This window comes from Phaethon aethereus (genome assembly GCF_964289735.1).
Source record: "Phaethon aethereus genome assembly, chromosome: 9".
NCBI lineage: Eukaryota > Metazoa > Chordata > Aves > Phaethontiformes > Phaethontidae > Phaethon > Phaethon aethereus.
The window spans coordinates 14,351,646-14,373,455 of NC_138585.1; the positions used below are offsets into that span (position 1 = coordinate 14,351,646).

Below are 21,810 nucleotides of genomic sequence, written 5' to 3' on the forward strand. Positions count from 1 at the left end.
CCAACTGTGTTCTCTCTTCCTTTGTCAGAGTCAGCCCCAGATTATTCAGGAAGAGGGACAATGCTGTGTGATTAAGAGCAGTCACGCTGCAACATCTGATAGACATCTACCATTACATAAAGTTACAATACAGTATTATAAAGTGAAGTTTGTAATCTAGCAACCAACTTATTGCAAAAAAAATTAAAAATTTAATCAAAATTCACATACAGCAGAAAAGAACAAAGTAAATTAAATTCACTTTCTCGTATCAAGAGTTTATCCAGCTCAAGCAGCAAGATTCTTTAGCCAGCCCCCCTTGAGACTTTCAGCTGCTTTCACAGGTGTGGAGTAAAGCATGCATTATAAATAGTATGCAAATAAAACAAGGCCAAGGGAATAACGTATCAGTTGATCAGTGGGTTGTTTTGGTGTATAATTGATAAAAATCAGGACAAAACAGGTTATAAAAGCAGCATAGAAGAACTGAAAACCTGGGGTTTTTCTTTAAAAAAAATGTGGGCGCTCTTGGTTCTCATAGGTGCTGCAGCTGCCTCTGCTCACCTGCAGGATCTTGCCTTTGACGGGTAAGAACAGACATGAAGTTTTATATTTGCACAATTTCTTCTGCATGAGCAAAAGCCTTTCAATTGACTTACCTGTTTCAAATCCCATCTTTTTTCCCCCTTTCAGGCAGAAGGTGTTTCGTGTGGTTCCGCAGAATGATGAGCAGGTGGAAATCATCAATTCCCTTGCCAGCAACATGCAGGTAAAGAACTCGGTGAAGGGACTATAGTGCATTTGAAATGAACATTTCTCCTTTTGTTCAACTAATATATATCTTTAAAAAAAATCATGCTACTGAATTAATGACCTAATCTTGATTCCCTTCAAGTCAGCTAGAGTGTTTCTTCAGAAGGAACAGGACAAGGTGACAAAGCTAGATGTACAAATACCTTCCAACCTTCCTAGAAAGTCTGGTTAACCCAGTCTGAAAATCAAAGTGCTCACCAGAATTTATTAATAGCATAAGTTAATCTGAAATGCTGTATTCAGTGTGAGGTGCTTTCAAAAATGTATTAGATAAAACATGGAAATTCCAACCACCAGAACTCCTGCCATTATAGGAAAAACATTTTGTTCATTTAAGTAATCTAAAAATCCATACTCCCAACAAATTGAACTTTTCTTTGGCCTTTAGTCTCTCATGTCATCTTTTCCTCCCTGACTTTCCTTTAAAGCTTCCTTTCTCTCCAACCAAGCTGCATGTTTCTTACTGACCTTGATGTAGATATATGATGACACAATGACATGAGAAAAAACAATAAAGAGAGCGAATGTGTTTTCAATATTTCTCTTCAGCTTTGATGTTGTAAAATAGCTGTTGGTGAAAAAGACACCATTATCTGTAGGATGAAAGGATAGTATTTTTAACAAAGTACAGATGTGGAGAACTATCAACAGGCTACTACAGCATGCTGAAACAGTATTCTGTAGAAGAAGAGACTATTGGTAATGTGCTGCCAATATTAAGAAAATTAATATACCGTGCTTGCTTTTAAGTGTGTACTATAAAGGGATTGTTTGTTTTCCTTTTCTTTTAAGCAAAGAAACAATCCCTGAACTACTACTACACTCAGGACTGGTGTAGTAGTATGTCCTGGAATAGTCATCTCACTTGAAAACACATTGTTGCTGAATATGCCCACCAGCCTCAATTTCCTTTACGTTCACGAGATGAAAGGCTGAAAAGGCATTAGGTTGCAAACCAGCTTTACTTTCATTGCCCTTTAATAGGGCACTACATCCAGAGGTCTGGAAGCTGACATCAGCAAAAATACCTGAAATAGTAATAGCACTGTTGTTTGTCCACATTGAACTAAACATCTTCTGAAGGCACAGGTTCCTCATACCAACTTTAGTGAACTGCGTCTTAAAATCACTCATACAGACAACAGTCTTTCCTAGTTGATTTATTTAGTGTATTCATGTAGTGTCTCTCTGCTACTGAGTCAGGAGTCCATTTCTGTCTAATGCTTATAGGCAAAAACCTCCAATGAAATTTGTACAAAGAATGAAAGAAGTTGTAAAGGTAGTTATAATATTCACAAGTCTGTATGCACTCAGATGCTGTAGAATACTTGGCATTTGTGAAACTGTCACTGCCATCTCCAGAATTCTGCCATATAAATTGCAGAGCCTAGTAAAATCTTCTTAATCAATTTCCAGTTAAAATTTAGGTTGATACTTCTCACAAGCAAGGTTGGGTCGGTGTAACAGGATAGGAATGAAATTCAGTATATTAATCACAATCAACATTACCATCACACATACACCCACCTAAAAATCACAGCCATATGTATGTATTTATTTGTTTATGTATTCGTTTGGCTTTCTTTCAGGTTGACTTTTGGCAGCCAGACTCTGTCACGCTGGTAAGGCCAAAAATGCAAGTTGATTTCCGAGTTGAAGCTGACAAGTCTTTTGAGGTTGAAGATCTTTTGACAGAAAGTGGAGTGGAGTATAGGTAAGTTTGTTCTCACTACTGTATTTTGAATAGAAGGAGATTAAATACCTGGGAAAACGTGTTTGATCTTTTCATATTGATCAACTGATCTCCCTGTCACAAACTTCATCCCTCCTGTGGATGCCTCTACTGGGTTCAGCTTTCCTATGTCACTTCAAATGGACTGTAGCTGCTCTGTGTTATAGGGGTGAGGTGAAATGTCGATAGAGGTACGAGACAGGAAGAAAAGACTTACTACCAGGAATTTCCCTGAGGTGAAAGCTCACTGCAGTACACAAGGGTGGAGGAGAGGGGACAAGAAAGATTTCTCACTGAAGACAAAATGCAGCAAAGGTCTAGAAAGAGCCAGAAGGTACACCAGATGGGTTTGCATGACAGTATCAGGGAGCCGAAGGCAGAAAATGGTGAACCCCAAGGGCCACCATGAGGGGCTCCCCACTGAGTTCTCTAAGCTGCAGAACGATAGCTAGGGTGGCAAAAAAACCCAACTGGTGACAAAGAGAAGACAGTTCCCAGGTGAAGGGCCAAGGGAGTAAGAACAGATTCCCAGGACAGCCTTCAGCTTACTCAAGTCACACAGCAGATCCATGGCAAGGATTTCTCGAAAGAGAGAGCTCTTAAATGCCTTAAATATTTCTTAAGTATATTACCCAGAAGTAAAAAACCCCTGAGTTTCCATGACCAAATACAACTGCAGCATAAGCGGAGGGAATAGACCACACTGCCACATTACACATCCCTGAGAATGGAAGCATTTGTAGCAAGTAGCACTAACGGGAGGGTAAGGAGAAAAGAGCAGGACCAGGCAACTGCTTATACTTCATATCTTCCAGTCACTATGCAAGCATTAACAGAGGATAAGAAGTTGACTTTGGGCTGGAGCGGAGTTGGGCTGTCTCTTTACTTCTCCTTTAGCTTCACCTGAGCTTTGCATATTGGCTCGGCCCAACTTGATTACCAGGCTTCATCGATGTGTAATTGATATTCTATCAATCAACATCATATACTCAGACACCAAAAGTCAGTGTTACTTGGTCAAATTCTCACTACTTCATTTGGCTGAGTGGAGAATTTTTGTCTCTCAGCCCCACTGTTGTTGCCACCAGACCAAACTCCATCACTGGACACCACACGGTTCTCATGAAACATAACTTTTATCATCTCCTAAATACAAGGATAATCCATGCCTAAACTTACTGGCCTCATGTTAACCGTGTCTGATTTGGATGCCACTGGGGGAACAGAATCTAAAAATATTCTAGAAGAAATCATTTTCAATAATGCCATAGCCCACGTACAGCACAGGAATCCAATTTCAGTGGAATTTCCTCTTAGGCAAAGAAGGAGTTACTCTACATGCGTTAGTTTTCCCTATAATATTCATGAACTCCCTCAGGTCCATGCACAAATCTTTTGATTGCAACAAAGGCCATAAATGTCCAGAATGCGTCCCTGACAAACTTGAGTGGAGCGTCCTTGTGACAACCCAAGCCGTTACAATTCTTTTGAAGTGCAGCTGCAAGTGCCGTGACATCGTGTCAATGTAGTCATTTGCACTGTTTTTTCTGAAGGCTGGTGGTGCCTCACAAACTGGCCTCCTGCTCTTCTATCCAAATCACAAATGATCAAGGCCATATCCTGGATCAGTAAGATTTGTAAGAATGTTAAGACAAGCACTGGAAAAACAAAAGGACTTTATTTTTTGATAGCCAAGGTTGAAATATAAGCAAAAGGTCCTCAAGAGTATGCTCAACGATGAGCTGTGCCTTTGTGTCAGTCCTAGGGAAAGATGAACACTAGAGACCCAACCAATCCAGTCAGGATGCTGAGGTTTTCTTGCCATTGTGTGTTCTACTTTAATAGCCCACCTCACATGCAGTAAAGTAGCTCGGAGGATGTCAAACCACACCTAAATTTTGGAAGCTTGGTTTGACCAAGAATTTCATCAGGCAAACATCTCTGGATCACTGCGTGGCAGCGTTACGTTGCTGCAGTCTAACTGTCCTCCAGTGCCACAAGTTCAAGAGACAGCCCTTTCCCTATCGAGGCAGAGGCAATCTGGCAACGTGAAGTCAGCCCAGAGCTCATTTTCTATGCACACCCTGTCTCAGCATCGCCATTCTTCCTAAAGCAAACTGCTGCCATCCTGGAGGTTTATTAGTACGGGAGTCAGTAGGCAGGTGCTAATTAGGAGGAAGCTATTGCTCCCTGATCCTTCTGGCGGTAAGGTTGAGGCAGGAAGTCAGTTGAAACTTGAACCTGATATATGTTATTTTCAAATTCATAAATCACTCCCCCCACACATTTCACTTGACAATCCATGTGGCCTTAATTCCAGGAAGACCCTGAAATGTCTACCTGGTGCTTACTGTCCTGCTCGCAAATTGTACGTTTCTCTTTACGTTTTTCATGGTGCCTTATTGCAGAGTCATGATTGACAACCTGCAGGCTGCACTGGATGCCCAGTTTGACAGCAAAGTTCGTACCACCAGACACAGCTATGAGAAGTACAACAACTGGGAAACGGTAAAGTTTAGAAGTTTACCACTTTATCGGCTCAGTGCCCTAGCCTCTGTAGTCAAAATGGCTTCTGATACGCTTCCAGCGTTCTTCCCTTTTCCTTGTCTGTTCCACCCATTAATACGATAACTCCTTCTCCAAACTCTCCTTCCTCTTCGCCTTTGTTGCTCGTTACCGAGTTAATCTGTACAACCCTTCCCTCCACACCTACTTCCTCTACTGCTCCCAGTGCTGCAAAGAAACTCTGGCTGAAAGCCGATGACCAGGCTGACATGCCTCGCTACTAGTTTGCTCTTTCCTTTTCACTCCTTCTCCCAGCTCCTCTGCTCAAAAACTTTATTCTATTCCCTGCCCCAATTCTAGCTCTTCATTTTCCACCATAAGCTCTCCCCTCCTCCTTCCTTTTTCCACAACCATGCTCATTTTTCCTGACACGTAATCTTGACCATGTCACTCTTCACATCTTTGCAGTGGCTCCTTATCATCTATTGCATCACAGTTCTTATGCTTAAAAGTACAACAATCTCCCTTTCATGTCTTTCCTTGCAAAAGTCTTCCATTTTTGTGCCGATCCTTTCCAGATGAGCACCTGTTACATGTTCAAACAAGAAAATTTGTATTTCATCTCCATGTGGTACCTAGAGAACATATACAGGAATAATCAATTTTCTTCCACCAAAAGAGAAAGGTCATAACTATATAGAGTCAGCATTCAAGGGGTTTTGTAATCCACCAGCCACACTCCACATGATGGGTTTAGATAAATTCATACCAGAAAATCTTAATGCAGACATATGGCTCTAGTACAATTAGAAATTAATTCTTGGAAATCTACAAACTGTATTAAATACTAGGTCAAGTTAGAAGCTCAGAAGGACCGTTCTGGCTTGAAGTCTGTGAATTAATTACTCTGGACCTGAGGACAGAGACATCAGTACATTTAACCTCCTTCTTAAACAGATAGCTGCTTGGACTGCTGATATTGCTGCTCAGAACCCAGACCTTGTATCTCGCAGTGTAATTGGGGAAACATATGAAGGGCGGCCAATGTACCTTCTCAAAGTAAGTGCTTTTATTTCTTTGTGCCAAACTCTTTTCCTCTATGAACCTCCACAAGATTACAGTGTCTATTAAAACACCAATTATGCTAAGAGAGCAATATACATTTTGCAGAAAATCTAATACATTTTGTTCACTACTATTATGAACTTTTTCAGCTTTTAAGTTTTTTAAAAGGGGCACAATGAATTATTAGATGTTCAGACATATAAATTTAACCAAATCTGTTGTTTGTAAAGTCATTTACTCTAAAAGGATCTATAAATGTCAGTGTCTCTAGCAAAATGCAATGAATTTCTTTGTGTCTTCGTGATATATAATTTTTTTATGAATAAATAAGATAGGATGACTTTAAAGGTGAAAGGATAAAGATTACTCGCCCAAAATTGCATAAGCATTTACAATAATCTATCATCCAAGCAAGCAAGGCCAACTCTTAGAGACACTGCAGGAAATAAATCAACAGTGCAAAATAATCAAATTATTGGTGGTGGGAAGCTTTTCTACATTAATAAAAATTAAATTATTAAGAGTTTATTGTTTTAGCTTGAATATCAGTCAGCTACAGCTGAGAGCACTCCATAGACTTCCATTTAATCAAGGAATGCTATATTTGTATAAAGTTTGACTTTTTAGGTCAGCAGGATGACTGAGTTGTTCTACGTACAAATTATTTTGTTCAAGACCTCAGTTTTTTTGGTTGATTTTTTTTTTCCTAGATGGGAAAAAGTGGTCCAAATAAGAAGGCCATCTTTATGGATTGTGGTTTCCATGCAAGAGAGTGGATCTCCCCTGCTTTCTGCCAGTGGTTTGTGAAAGAAGTCAGTAAGCTTAATGATGAAAAAATATTTTACAACATGCAACTATGTTTAAGAAAATCTTAAGTGAGCAGCAAGAGCTGAGGCCACTGCAGATTGACTTTTCACCTCTAAATACCTGTCTGCACATCCCTTCTCTCACCTCAGATGGTTAGGGTGTAACTAAACCAGATCTTAATGGCTGGCCCTATAATCTTTCAGCAGTTTAAGACTACCTAAAAGTACGGGTAAGAGGTACTGACAACTAAAAGGGTTATTTAGAGAGTCTAGAAATTCCTCTTTGCACCTGAAGTCAGGGAAAGGTGCGAGAGGAACAAACAGGCCTAGTAACACTATAAACATAGTCATGTTCTTTACATAGTACTAAGGAGCAGGGAATAAAGACATGCAAGGGCACATCAGAAGGCAAGTTGCACCAGGGGAGGTTTAGATTGGATATTAGGAAAAATTTCTTCACCGAGAGGGTGGTCAGGCATTGGAACAGGCTGCCCAGGGAGGTGGTGGAGTCACCATCTCTGGAAGTGTTCAAAAAACATGTGGATGTGGTGCTTCAGGACACGGTTTAGGTGACATGGTGGCGCTGGATTAATGGTTGGACTTGATGATCTTGAAGGTCCTTTCCAACCTTAGTGACTCCGTGATTCTGTGATTCTGTGAATGCATGTCTGAACAGCCGCCTTCCTGCAGCATGAGGTGATGTATTCCCTGCAACCAGCTTTACTCAGTAAGGCAACAGAGAGGGCGGAAACCTGCCCTCAGCTAAACACAGAGTGCCTTGAGGAAATGTACCCAAGAGAGGAGGAAGACTATAGGTGAAGCTCCCTAAACTCCACTCAGGAAGAGGGAAATGCATATACAGCCCTTTGAGCTGCCACCTCCAGTTGCACAGAATGGTTTCTAAAATGTGAAACCATATTCAGGAAAGAGCTGCACAGGTGATATTAGCTTCACTTCAGGCTGGGATACTTTGGGCTTTGAATTAAACAATTTTATCTCTTTTGTCTTTTCCTTCTCCTTACCACCAATATAAAGCAGGTGGAAGCTACCAAATGCTGCAACAGTCTTCTCTACGGAGAATAGGTATATTCCCCCTCAGTGGGGGTAGATGAATCAACTTGGCAGGACAACTCGCTGATCAAATCTCAAATGTTGTAAGAATTCCCGCTTGATTAAAAAAAACCCCAAAACCAAAATCCAGAAGCAGCAGCTGGGATTTAAAACCCAGGTAAAGGAAAGCCAAAGTACATGAGTGATCCACGCTGGCAGAGGCCTTGGTGGCGAGTATGATCTCAGCCTTACCAGACAGCCATGCGGTTTTGTGTAGAGCGCAGTGGAAATTGAAAGTGACGTCTCAGTGGAGTCAATGGGAGTGTGATTTCATTATCTCCTAATGAGGCTGCAGACAGTACGTGCTACCATTTTTCTCTTAGCAATTCACGTCACTACAGCTGTCATTTTCACTGCCTGGTCACTTAATTCATGGGTGTACCTGACACCAGCAGTGGCTCTGCTCAGTGGATCCAAGTGTGGATAGACAGAAGTGCTTTAAAAGCGCAATCCTCAGAGCGTCATCGGCCAGGATTGTTTCTAGACATAAAAGTAAAATAAACCTAGAGAAAAACATGAGCGAGGTGGATTGTTACCTGTATCTCTAAAAAAACCAAGCATAAAAAAAAAACAAAACAGGAAAAAATAAGTTCTAGTGATTTGAAACTGCTTTTCTAGATTCTACATCCGACCTTTCCACTTGCTAGTTGCAGGACAATAGATGCCTTTCTCCATTGCATTGCTTCCTGCGTCGTCCTTCACATGTGCGTAGAGTAAGGGAAACATGGGTGCATCATACTTCTTAGAGCAGATTTCCATGATCATTGCACGCTCCCTCAACACTGACATAAATCTGTGAACAAGCATAAAAAGTGCCAGGCCATGAACAATGAACAATCAGGACATACAGGTTTATGGCAGGAGTTCTTATGTTTGTTATTCAATGTATGTGTCTGGAAAATTGCAGTGAAAAATCTGCCTGCCTCCCTATGAATATGTGTATCCACAGCATTATGACTGGAAATGTGTAAGGATGTTCGCTGGAAATATTCTCTATAATTTTGGTTATTGATGAAATTTCTCTGCACAGCAGATATAAAAATGGGAATAATCATTTTTTCCTTCTCACATAAATTAAACCCAAACCTTTAACGTGACAGGATGTAGGAAGAATATAAGGACAGGAATTTTGCTCTGTCTTTAAACAAGAAGCTAGTAGATGGAAATCTCTTTCCAGTGATTTATTATGCTGTTCAAAATCAACATTGCTTTACCATATAATTTATCTATGAGAATGAGATGGCTTTCTAATAGCAGTGTGGTTTGAGTCAGTATAAATCTTCTGAGTATATGTTATATCACAGAGCTGCCATCTCATGTGGTGGAGTGACCTGGATGACTTTGCTCACCACATTCATTAATTCCTGATCCAGACCCAGGCCTTTAAATACACAGAGGAGATACAGATCTATGAAGGCATCATCAGCTTTTTCTACTTTTCTCCAACTAGGCTGTTGAGACCTATGGAAAAGATACTGTCATGACCACACTTCTCAACAGCTTGGACTTCTATGTTTTGCCTGTTGTTAATATTGATGGTTACGTTTACACTTGGACAACTGTAAGTACATTCTTCTTTCTCAAGAAGACTATTGCTAGAAAAGCCAACTCTTAGAACTTTCTCTTAGTTTTGATCTATGCTTCACCATTCCATTTCAGGATCGCATGTGGAGAAAGACACGCTCTAAAACTGCTGGTAGCCGTTGCATTGGTACAGATCCCAACAGGAATTTTAATGCTGGCTGGTGCAGTAAGTGTCTCCTAATAATAGCGACCATACAGAAGTGCAATAGCCAAGACGCACAATAGATTTTCCCTACCTGATGGTTGGTCCAGCTCAAGCTTGAGTGAAGACCCCCAGTATAGTATTGTGGAGTAGCTTGTGTTCAATTTTGGGGGCAGTTTTGGGCAAAAGAAAGACTTTGGTTACTAGCATCATCAATATGGCTACTTCTGTGAACATATATATACACACACAGACACGTGTGTGCATATATATACACATATATACAGTTACACACACATATACATATACATACACACTTCTATGAGTTGAGAACAGAAACTGAAAGTTTGCTTTTGGTTGGTTTCACTTGGTGGAAGGGTTTCTTTTGAGTGGTTTCCACTTGGCTGGTTCCTGGAAGCTTCCTAGAAATGGGGGAGATACGCAAGGAGAGGACTGTCAAGTACTGAAGCAAATCAAAATCCCAAATAATATAGGACTTTATGCCAATACTCATGTTCTTCCAACTATGCACACTGTACAGGCCATATTTATTTACTTCTATGTCATGTTGCTCTGTGTCTTAACTATGCAATAAAATATTCTCTGGCATGTGTGTCAGTAGGATTTCCAAGGCTTATCTACAAAAGTGGTGTAACATGACTCTCCTAACAACCAACTCTTTTCCTCAAATACTTATTAAATTCACCTTTCTTCCCAGCTCTTGGGGCCTCAAAAAACCCCTGTGATTCCACTTACTGTGGCTCTGCACCTGAGTCTGAAAAGGAGACCAAGGCTTTGGCTGATTTTATTCATGAACATCTTTCTACAATCAAGGCATACTTGACGATTCACTCGTATTCCCAGCTGCTACTGTTTCCTTATTCGTATACTTACAAACTACCAGCGAATCACGAGGAACTGGTAAGTCTCTTTGTCATTTTGACATAATGAAAAGAATAAGTAAAAATCATCACTTGCTATTTAGGTCCATTTAACTTCAAGCAGTTTCTTTAACATCTGGAAAGAATCTGTACTGCCATTTTTTGGAAAATACTTCAATCTTTCATAGCAAGAACAAGAGAAACCATGACGGTTCCAGATAGTTCAAGCACAGGATAAACTCAAGAGCCTTATTTAATTTCCACATACACAAGGAATTTGCCACAGGGTCAGGTTTGTCTTCCAGTCACGCTGTACAGAAACCCACTACGCTGTGCAGCACTGCTTCTTCCTGACTCAAGAGGTTGCTTGTGGATGTAGCTTTAATACATCACATAGAAACACTGTGCCCTGTAAGTCAAGCTAACAGCTTGATAGATTGCAATAACTATGAGATGACTGAACTGGTATCATCAACAGCAGAGAAGAATCTCTGTCTACCATCCCCTACCGAACCTTAGTTCTCACTGAAGTAATATGGTGAAACTCCTATTGATACAGGTTCAGGACAACGAGGCAGTTTTTGTCGAAAGTATAATTAAAACCAGTTAGACACAAAACAGGTAAAAAGTTTCAGTTCTGAGGCCTTTCTAAACTGGATTCAAACATACTTCTTATTTGGAAAAGGGGAGGATGAATGCGGTGTTTTAAAGGACATCGCCTCTTTTGTTCATCCTAGAAAAAGGCCACACACTAATGCCATTTAAGTACGATAACAACAGTCTGGAATATACTTTTTTTAATCCTTAAAAACAGAGGGGATAAAACTATTAAATGTGTATAAAAGTTGTAAAAATTTTACAAGGCCAAAAATGAACAATCATGAATAATAAAATTACTTCAGTTCTCCGGCATATTGGCTCTTAGAAGCTCTTGGCAGGGAAAACAACATAGCAAATCAAAACAAACAAATCTTTATTCCCCCTCTTTCCTGGATGGTGCCAAAAGTCCAAGGCAACAACACTGTGTGTTGCTGTGCTGTGCAGGTTTGACAGATTTATGAGTGCTCCCAAACAGATGTCATGATTCTGAAGCACAAATACAAACTGGCACCAACAGTGAAGTCGCTTGTTACATTTTTTGCAGCTTAAAAGAGAGGATGAAATTAAGATGAAAATTTGTTTCCTTAATTTATATTCCATACATTTTTAACTGTAATTATTCCAGAGAACTGCAGTAATTTCTTGTCTTCAGTTTTTATAAAAGCTTCACGTTTCACACATCACAGTTCAGTCTAAAGTAATAAAACAACACAAAACCCTGGAAGCTGCTTTGCTGTCAAGATCACAAAGTTCCCGTGTGTTAAAAATTTGCATGACATTCTGCCCAATTTTTTTAATCAAGAGCAAATGTGATGAAACATGACTAAAAGTGCAGCATGTTTCTCACAGTATTAAACAGAAAAACTTCACATTGACAGCTCATTATTAAAACAATCCTTAACATAAGAAAGAACCTATGTGCTTTTCTAGGTTTTCAAATTCTTTTATTAAATTAAATTTTTATATTAGCAATGTTCTATTCTAACACACACTAAAATTTAATGAATCACCCATACTAAGGTTCTACAATTTTTATCAATAAAAAATCTCCTTTCCTGCCATAGAGGACAATTCTGCTATTACCATTCAGCATAAAAAATAAATAGCTCAGGAATGCAGGCTACATCTTTCTCTTCAACCATTTGATTTCACTTTGTAAGTTAGTCTTTCCAACATCACACTATCCTATATTTTAAATCGGGCACACTGAACCCAGACGGAGTTCCATTATTTTCCACTACAAAGCAATCACAAATCTCACCACCTTGACAAGGTGCCCTTATGAGTGTTTTTCACAGCTTAATTAAGGGAAAATCTTTCCTCTATTGGTGATCCCAACAAAAAGACAGCAGGTTCCCAGAAGTGTTCCACTTGTGCAGTATCCGATTTTAACAAGGGAACACTTCTTGCCAAAAATCCTTCTTTTGGAGAATGAGATCAGAGTATCACCCAATCGACATCGCCTGTAGTTGGGATAATTAAACCGAAAGGGCCTAACTCACTCCAATGTCCATGAATTAAATAGACTGACTTCAACAGGCTCTGGGCCAGGCTTGAAAGCGCAGCTTTTCAGGTTACTTCAAATAACTAAAACACATTAATTTAAGCTGTGACAATAGAAAATTTGAGATTTTCAATCGACAATTGTACTTGCTTGAAATGAGACAGCTACAAAAAGAGGTATTATTTTCTGTGCCAATTGTTGTGTTTCATGTCTTAAAGTTCTGCCTAGATTTCAAATTTAAAGAAATGCCGAAGAATGAGAATCTCAACTTTTAAAAGAAAATGTTTGGGCAAATAAGAGGATCATAAATCATTTTGCAAATGAAAAAGCAAAATTTATAGTGCCATTATCTTATCTTAGATGTTATTTTTACTCTGACAGATCTAATAAATTCAAGGAAATATAGCTGCAATTGCTTATCTCTTTCAGTGAGCAACTGGACATGTGCTTAAACAAAACCTCACATGTCTGCTTATCATTAACAACACTTTGTTCCATTGTATTTAATTAAAAGTAGCGTAATACCATGGGTCTTATGCTGCATTCCAGTGGCTGAGATACAGAGAGCACAAAAATTGAGTAACTTAAGATTGAAGACATTCAGTCTGCAGAAGAGAAAGATCTAGAGAATGCTTGTACCTTCCTTTTGTGCAAGCATACTGAACAGCGTGTCCTTGAGGCTCAAAAGACTTTTTCAAGAAACCAGCAGAAGGCATAAAACTGTTCTGGTTTTGGTTTCTCAGGTAGAACAGGGCACTCTGACAACCTTTATGCTCCACTATAGCAAATCAGAACAACATCAAAGTTATTTCAAACATACTTAGAACCCAGGATTAGAACTACCCCTCAACCACCCCCGGAACGGGGGTATAAAACATGAAGAAAGTCACCTACGTCTCTTCCTTCCCCACTCTTCTCCTTAGACGCAAGAGGATCTCAACACCACAGATCACAAGGATTTTCCCAAAACTCTACTCCCTTTATTCAGGGTTGTTACTTTGTTTCCCCCAACCCTGTCCTGGGGTGTTGCACTAAACTTTCACTGTTATCCAAACAATACTTGAACAACAAAACCAAGAACACCCAAGACAGGAAAATCTAGGTCAGGAATTTCTCAGAAGTTACATAATATTCTTGTGATGACACCCTGAAAGAAGTATGTACTCCTTTTGGTGAATCACATTTTGCCCACTTCATAATCCTCTTGACTCCTTCTTTACTACACCCTGGAGTGTTACCCTGCACACAGAATACACACTCGAATCCATCTCCTACAGAGAACAGAAGCATTAGCCTTTCACAATTGAAAAAAGTTCTTGGCAAGACCAGTACCTCTCCACACCCCAGAAAGATTCTTTTAATCTTTATTTTACTATTCACATTTTTGTCCTCCTGCAATAAAGAACTCGGTATTTAATCGCACTTTTCATAAACAGTTCAGCCCATATTTTTTAATCAGTTCATATTTTGGCCTTAGCTTCCTATTAGGTCACCCTATGCTCTCCTCATTTTCAGCAGACAAATCTAGCTTTATCAATTCTTGTTTGAATTTCTGTTGGCTCCGAACTATGATTTGATAGAGCAGCGGAATGTGCATCATGCCCTTCCTCCCTTTCCAGGTTCAATTTCATCTCTCAGTTAAACAACAAGCTCAGTGCCAAATACATGTCTGCTGCCAGCTCATACTCAGATTAATGTATATGTATTATTACAGTTTGGCAGGCTTCAGAATATTAATATAATTTATTATATTTATTATTATAATTTATAACCCAAGATAATTTTCTAGACACAGGATTTCCCTTTGTGTTACTTGAATGTGTACTGGCCACATTGGTTATTGTTTAAGCTCACCAAAATTCACCTTCTATAGTGGGTTGGTCTAGCATTTAATTTCCTCTTGAGTGCTTAAAGTAGGATATAGTAGAAAGTGGAGATATGCCCAGAGTCTGTGCAATCTGCAAAATACTGATTTCAAATATATTGCATGACTTTGTGAATATCAGTCTGATTATTTAACCTGATGCCTGGGAGCAAAGTCTTTTCATTCCTGACCTGATTCCTAAATGCGTTTAAGTTGTATGAAGACCTGTGGGTAAGAACTTTTGAATGGCAAAAATCATATCATCTAAGATACTCCAACATACCAATGAGGAGTTGCAACCTATGCTGTTGTGTCTGTGCTGTTGCAAACTCCTGTGATTGTACTACTTGTTACAAATAAACATTGGTAAAGTCAACTGGGAAGCGCAACAAACAGGAAAGTGGGCAGAAAAGCAATATTTGGAATCGGCTCCACATCTCCTTGGCCAAGTTTGCCACAACATGGCATGTTTAGGACATGGTTTAGGGGACATGGTGGTTTTGGATTAATGGTTGGACTTGATGATCTTAAAGGTCCTTTCCAACCTAGTGATTCTGTGATTCTGTGATTCTGTAACATTATGTCCCACGACAGAACTACTCTGTACTGACAGTCTTATAATTGTGAAAAGGATATTTTCAGTAGCAGCATCTTCGAGACGAAGCTCATGTATGAATCTGGATCAAAGACAAGAGTCTCCAACAGGGGTAGGGCACATTCACCTTCACTCAGTCACACTGGAAACCCTCTCACCAGGGATCGATTCCTTAAACACTCTTGAGACTGCCAGAGAGAAACAGGCTTGCAAAAAAAAACCCAGCATCATAGCAAAGTCCTCCACTTGGCTGGATTCCCTAGGCTCTTCAGGGAGATGCTTAACTATGAGCAACAACAGAATAGTGAACTAAATTACAAACCACTCACAGACTCTTTTGAGGGGAGTCTGTTTTTACTGGCAAAACAAGAAGCTTCAGAAGTTTAGTTTCATTTGGCTAAAGCCAACTTTGCAAATACCACAATTCCAGACTGTCATTACAAAGGAAGTTGAGAGTCGCTTAAGTAGCGCATGAGACCGAGATGAAGTGAAAATACAGTTTTCAGCCTTGGGCGAATCAGTTTGCAGTCCAAGTGAGGGAAAGGAGCAAGAGGTCCAGTCAATCAGTGAGAAGGCTTCTCCAGACCGCCGTCAGACTGTGAGGGCAAAGGCAGTTGTCCACATGCAGCAGCTGCACAATCAACATCCCTGAAGGGTTTCTAAACAGCCACAATTTGCTGGCAAATGTAGCCTGATACAAGAATAAAACGAGAGAGATGCTCCCCAAAAAATTACCTATTAGCACACAGAAGATGCTTAGCCTGATAATTTATCTCGTTAGTTCAAAACTCCAGATGTGGTGAGAAAGAGAGGCCGGTAACATCTCTTTCATTAAAAGCTAATAACTGAAAAAATAGGTTTAAAGGTTGTGAATTATGTAAGATAATGGCAACTGAGAACACAACTCTGCTGTCTCACTGGCCCACGCACTCTGTACACAAGATTAAGCAAAGTATTAGTAATTGCTGTGTAAACACAGGTGGGTGCTCAGCGCAGGCAGTACTACCTTCTGCCGAAACGACCAGCTCTGTCAGTTCAGCTGCAAGTCAGAAGCTGAAAAGCCATTTCTGCTCCCAGTTACAAGGTATTAATTTGGAGTTATTTCTAGGACTTCAGGGCGCCAGTTGTTTCTCTGCTACTATAACTCTCAGCAAAATTTTCCTTGCAAGCTTCTTAACAGTAAAAAGAAACCCAAACAAACAAACCCCAAACAAACCACAATTCAGTTAAGCCAGTTATGCAAAGAGATCTAGAAAACCACTCAACAGCAGAGTATCCTCAAAGGTCAAAAAGACAGCGATATTTCTCCTTGAAGCCGTATTCCAAATAACATCCAGGCTTGAAAAACCAAACCACTTTTCAAAAGCTAAATACCACTTTCCCTTCTGGAAAATGCTAGGCTTTATTTATATAACTCCGCATAAATCACCATGTTATTTCCTTTTTACAGATGGTTTTCAGTAATTGTGCTATTTAAAAAAAGGAAAAAAAATTCCTCATATTTTTTATTTGTACTCACAAGTATTTACTTAATTTTATTTATTCCTGCAGGTTTATGTTATATTATTATTATTAAGAGGTCACTTTAGTTCCTATAAAGTTGAGTTATATCTTTTTTTACCTTTAAGCTTTGGACTATAAATCTATTAGGAAAGCAAATGGTAGAGAGTCACTTAAGAGAAAAAAATCAGATACCAGAACTTCTGATAATGTTTAATTTCATGATGAAGTCATAAATGCTCAGTCGTGTTTTTTAGTTAGAGAGGGTCATTTAAAATACCACCTTGATCTCCAACCTGGAGAGCTTGAGGAAGTTGTTTATTTGGATTCCAGGCTCTTAACAGCTGGAAATCTCAACTGCTCTTCCTACAAATCTCTCTTTTTACAACTTCCTGGCCAACAAAAAAAAAATCCCCCAGGTAAAAAGATTTCCTGACAGACTTTTTTCTGGTATCTGTTCTGGTATGATTTAAAGCCATCATTTGGCAGCTGAGTGAAAGCAATGCCCTATTCTTCCCAAAGAGCAGCTCTGCTGTTCTGTTGTCCCTGCCACGCAGTTTATTAAAGAGGCAACAAATACTAGTTACTAATAGGTCCATGCATAATATCAGACTGTCTTTACAAATTTAATTTCCACTTTGCCTATACTTGAAAAGAGGAAGAATCAGTTTACATTTAAAAATTAATTTACTATTGAGAGAAGATTTCACTCAATCTCAGCCACTGATTAAATGTATATATTATGAACAAATGATGACTGAAGAAAACATGGTATCACTAGCTGATAGTAGTCTCCAATCTCTACAATTCCCTCAGCATGTGTTAAAAAATATTACGGATTTTAGAAAAATCAGCTTGTTAAGGGATTTAAAAAAAAACAACCAACCAAACAAAAAAAAACCCCAAACCAACACTGGATAGAGCTCAGCTACCCCAGTTGGTCTGAATCCAAGGTTGTGAAATGCAAAGCAACAACATTCTTCCTACAATTGCTTGTGTTTGGACAATAGAGAGGCCAGAAACCAAACCACATATTCAGGTACAGCCAATGTTATAAGCGGAAGGACTCTTTGGCCTGCCTTGTTTAAATATTCTTTACATGCTAAATGACCACAAATTCATACAGCAAGCGCCCATAATTCTAGGATGTTCAAAATCCAGCATTTGGGAATGGGGAAATACTTGCAATACTGCGATAAACTAGGCTGCCAGCGCTAATGCAAACATATTTTGATGTTGTTTCGTAGAAGCTGAGAAAGCTCTCTCACTTACTTAACTGAGATTTTCTAAACACATTGTCCAATATGCCTTTTCAAGTAATTCACAGGAACACTTGAAGCATAAGGATGAACAGAGAATATTTCACAATATATCTTCCCCTGGGAAGTAAGCCAGAGTATAACCTACAGAGAAAGAAGGGGCTTGAGGAAATTCCTGGAATAGTGAGCCATTCAGCTGCAAGCTATAAAGAAAGATATGGCAACCCATTGCTTATTCTTATACTGAACATCTGCTTTCAAAAATCATTCATATTTATCATCTGTTAGTAATAGTTTTCATGTTTTATTACCAACATGCTGTATAATGAAGAACTGGAAAAGCCACACGTTCCAAAAAAAAGTCTGTAATTTTCCTTAATGCAAATGTACAAAGCTTCATCGTACTATTGATGGGCCTGATCCAACCCTCATTGAAATCAGTGGGAGCTGAATGAGTCCCTCTGTGCACAGGAAATGAATTGAAATTAATGAGACTACATATGGTTCCAAGGTAATTTATGCCTTTTCTGGCTGTTAATATTTATAAGACCTTAATCTGCTTCCACTTGTATCAGTGTTCAACTCCACTGACTAAGCTGACTCTACTCTGAATTTATAGCTGCATGAATAGAAGGAAAAGAAAGGCTATTGTACGTTCGCAATTCTCTGTACCAAGTTATTACTGTTCTCTAAGATTCTCATATCCCTAAAGAAGAGTCCTTATTTAGTTTTAATCTTGCACAAGTTTCTTCTAAGTACAGAAAATCCTGTTACCTATTGTCCCCTTACCTGTCCAAACTATACTGGACTATACAGCAGGCTGTAAATTTTTTTTTTTAAATTAAAGATTGGAGAATGAGCTCCTTACTGATAAGCTCTTTTCACAACAACAGGACAAGTTGTGCCTTGTCGGCTACTGACATCTAGTCATTCTGAGAGGTGAACCACAGTTTTAAAAGAAAAACTTCTCAAGCATGGCTTTTCAATTTATTCAACAATGTATTTGCTTAGATTCACTCAGAAAGCTCCTGAAAATCTGCATTTATTATTCTTCTTTTCCTACAGAATTCCATTGCTCATGCTGCATCCAAACAGCTGGCCAGTTTGTATAATACTGAATATACATATGGCCCAGCAGCTACAACAATCTGTAAGTACTGGCCTAAATATACTAGCCATCTATATAGTGCTACTGTAGTGCTACTAAGTGGTACTATCAAATGCAGTTTTCTAGTGATTCTTGTTCCTCTTCCAAAGTAGTCCGCTTCTTTCTTCACATGCATATACTCAAAGGTATATATGGAATCTGTAATTTCTAAAATATAGGAGGATATATTGCTTAAGGATCTCAGGGAGTGTCTGCCACTCTGGAAGGTAAAGTGATGTGGTAAAGTGTTTAGGAATTCATGTGCTTAGCATGAATTCCTAAATAATACACGCTTAGACTTAAACATAAAAGTCCCAACCTGAGATTTTCTACATTTCCAGTACCTCCAAGTCAAAGTGAAAAGACTATGTGAATCCTAAAGAATGGCTTCAACCTCTCTAGCAACACAGATGATTATTTCTTTTACTTTGCATTACAGTCTCAGAAACACACTTAATTACAGTTCCATTCTTCTACCCTTCTTGGGAACTCAGCTGTCAGGATATGGCCTTTGCAGTGTCAAAAGCCAAGCTGAGGTTGCCAAATCTAGATTTCTAGAACTTTAAATATCCTATGCTTAAGATCTCTTAATTTCCTTAAATATGGAAATTAATCTCTTTTCCCTATTTCTCTTTCCTTAAATATTTTTAAAAACCTTTAAAAACCAGTTTCTCCCAATTTTTAGAATATTTATGGAGGTTTTTCCTTTTAAATTGTTTTGGTGATGCTTAGCAATTCTGGAGGCTCCTTCGTTAGCAAAAGAGACTGCCTTCATTGTACCAGAGTACTGAAAAGGGAGGGTACCATTTGTCCAGAAGGAAAAGATGGAGCTGATATCCCAGACCTGCAGTTCAGTTCTGTATGAACCTCAAAAAGCTCCCCAGTGAGAGGGTATTTGCTTCTGCTACCAAATCTTTCTAAACAACTCCATGCAAGCATGCTGTTCTCCTGTTCCCCAGACATTCCTCCCACGGTCTCCCCACAACATTGACAAGAAGGGCGCAGTTCAGCTTGTTTACATTTGCTTGCACACATCAGCTGGAACAAAGCTCACAAATGGCCTAAAATCACAGGAGCTTTACCATGAGCAGGAGAAATCGATCAATTCACTAAATATTCCTTTTTATCTGTCCTTTCTGCATTTCTGGCTATGTGACTCGACTCCAAAGTATATGATATTTCAATGCGTAGCCACACTTTCCCAGTTAAGCTTTATTTTATTTCTTTATCAACAGATCCTGCTGCCGGGGGCTCTGACGACTGGGCTTACGATCAAGGCATCAAGTACTCTTTCACTTTTGAGCTCCGAGACACTGGTAGATACGGTTTTATTCTCCCTGAATCTCAGATAAAGCCTACCTGTGAAGAGACTCTACTTGCTGTTAAATATATTGCCAATTATGTCCTTGAGCACTTGTATTAGAATGGAGTTCTAAAAACTATTAAAGAAGCTTTTATTCAAAGATGCCTTCCTTTTTATTCTTCCCTAACAATAGGGTTTTATTTCTCTGTACTTAATGTTCTTAGTCGTACCCTTAGTCCATCATAGGTCGATAAAACTACAAGTTTGTCAAGAGAAATTATACCTTTTATTAAGGCAACTGATATAGTCGGGGAGGTCTAAAAAGAAAGAGCACAAGAAGCTTAATCAACTTAAGGTAAAGGCTGCTTTAATGATTAAAATTATCTTTACACAGAGCAGAGGGGCAGAGCGTTAGAACTTACACAGCCTGAATGCTAAACAGAATGAGAAGAGCTAGGGGATTCACATAAATGCACTTTCATCCAACCATTCATTGCCTTAATGGCAACAGTAGCAAGGAAAAGTTCACATCACATAGGTTTAAAGTGACGTTAGCTGTGATATGCTCTTGCAAATTCTCATAAACCCACCCTGCATCTGCCCCATCACTGAAAACTAGTTTGGATCTGAGGTCACTGCTAGTCTGATCAGAACTGGGTGCTGAAGCTTATAATTATTATTAGTTTAAAAGACTGAGACTTGATACAAATCATGCTCTAAACTACCCTGCATTTAGGGCTCTCACGCTCACTACAGTAGCATTTCTCAAAATATTCTCAGAGTCCTGGTACTTCCTGGAGCCCCACATGTTCCTACTGTCATGAGCAGAAAAACCGTAAACAGCCATAAAGACTGTCTGGTGATAAATGATTAACTGTTTCTTTCATGAGAAGCTGTAAAGAATTATCCCCTCCCGATAATTTTCTGCACAGGTAACGTGGGTCTGTTTGGGTCAGAGTGAGTGAGAGTGATAAATAGTCACTCCGGGCAGCTTTCTCACGCAGCTGCAGAAAGTGTGTCTGGCATTTATTAATGCTGTTTAGAGCTTGGCTAATATGGGACACACTCTGCAGAAAGATGGGGAAAAACCTTATGTCAACACAGAACGCAGCTGATCTCCCTGCCATTGCTGGAAGCTCTGAAGAGAGGCTTCCGCTGCCTGTTGCTGCTCCTGGAATTGGCACCATTTCTGGCCGGTCCCTAGCTGATGCACTCAAAACAGCCCACGGAATGCCCCTTACGGAGAAAATGGTTCTCCCAAGAAAATCACCAATTTCAGACCTGTCAAAAACTAAGTGTTCTCCTTTTTAGCCTCTTCTCTGTGGAGGGGAACTGAAAGACAAGGCCTGATTTAAAATTACACTTTCATTTACATATATAAGGAAAAGAAAGGAACGCATCCACTACCCTCTCCGATCAGC

The 21,810-nt window shown here is 39.3% G+C and overlaps 1 protein-coding gene across 1 annotated transcript; it reads left to right on the top strand.

Moving 5' to 3' along the window:
• Positions 1-338: 338 nt before the first annotated feature.
• On the top strand, positions 339-20,509 carry CPB1 (carboxypeptidase B1; the record flags this gene model as incomplete). The annotated part of the gene is made up of 11 exons (XM_082003878.1): positions 339-566; positions 673-748; positions 2,382-2,506; positions 4,933-5,032; positions 5,987-6,088; positions 6,805-6,906; positions 9,461-9,571; positions 9,670-9,760; positions 10,455-10,657; positions 19,005-19,089; positions 20,322-20,509. The coding sequence occupies exons 1-11, from the start codon at positions 496-498 to the stop codon at positions 20,507-20,509; spliced, it is 1,254 nt and encodes a 417-aa protein (XP_081860004.1). The 5' UTR covers positions 339-495.
• Positions 20,510-21,810: the final 1,301 nt, after the last annotated feature.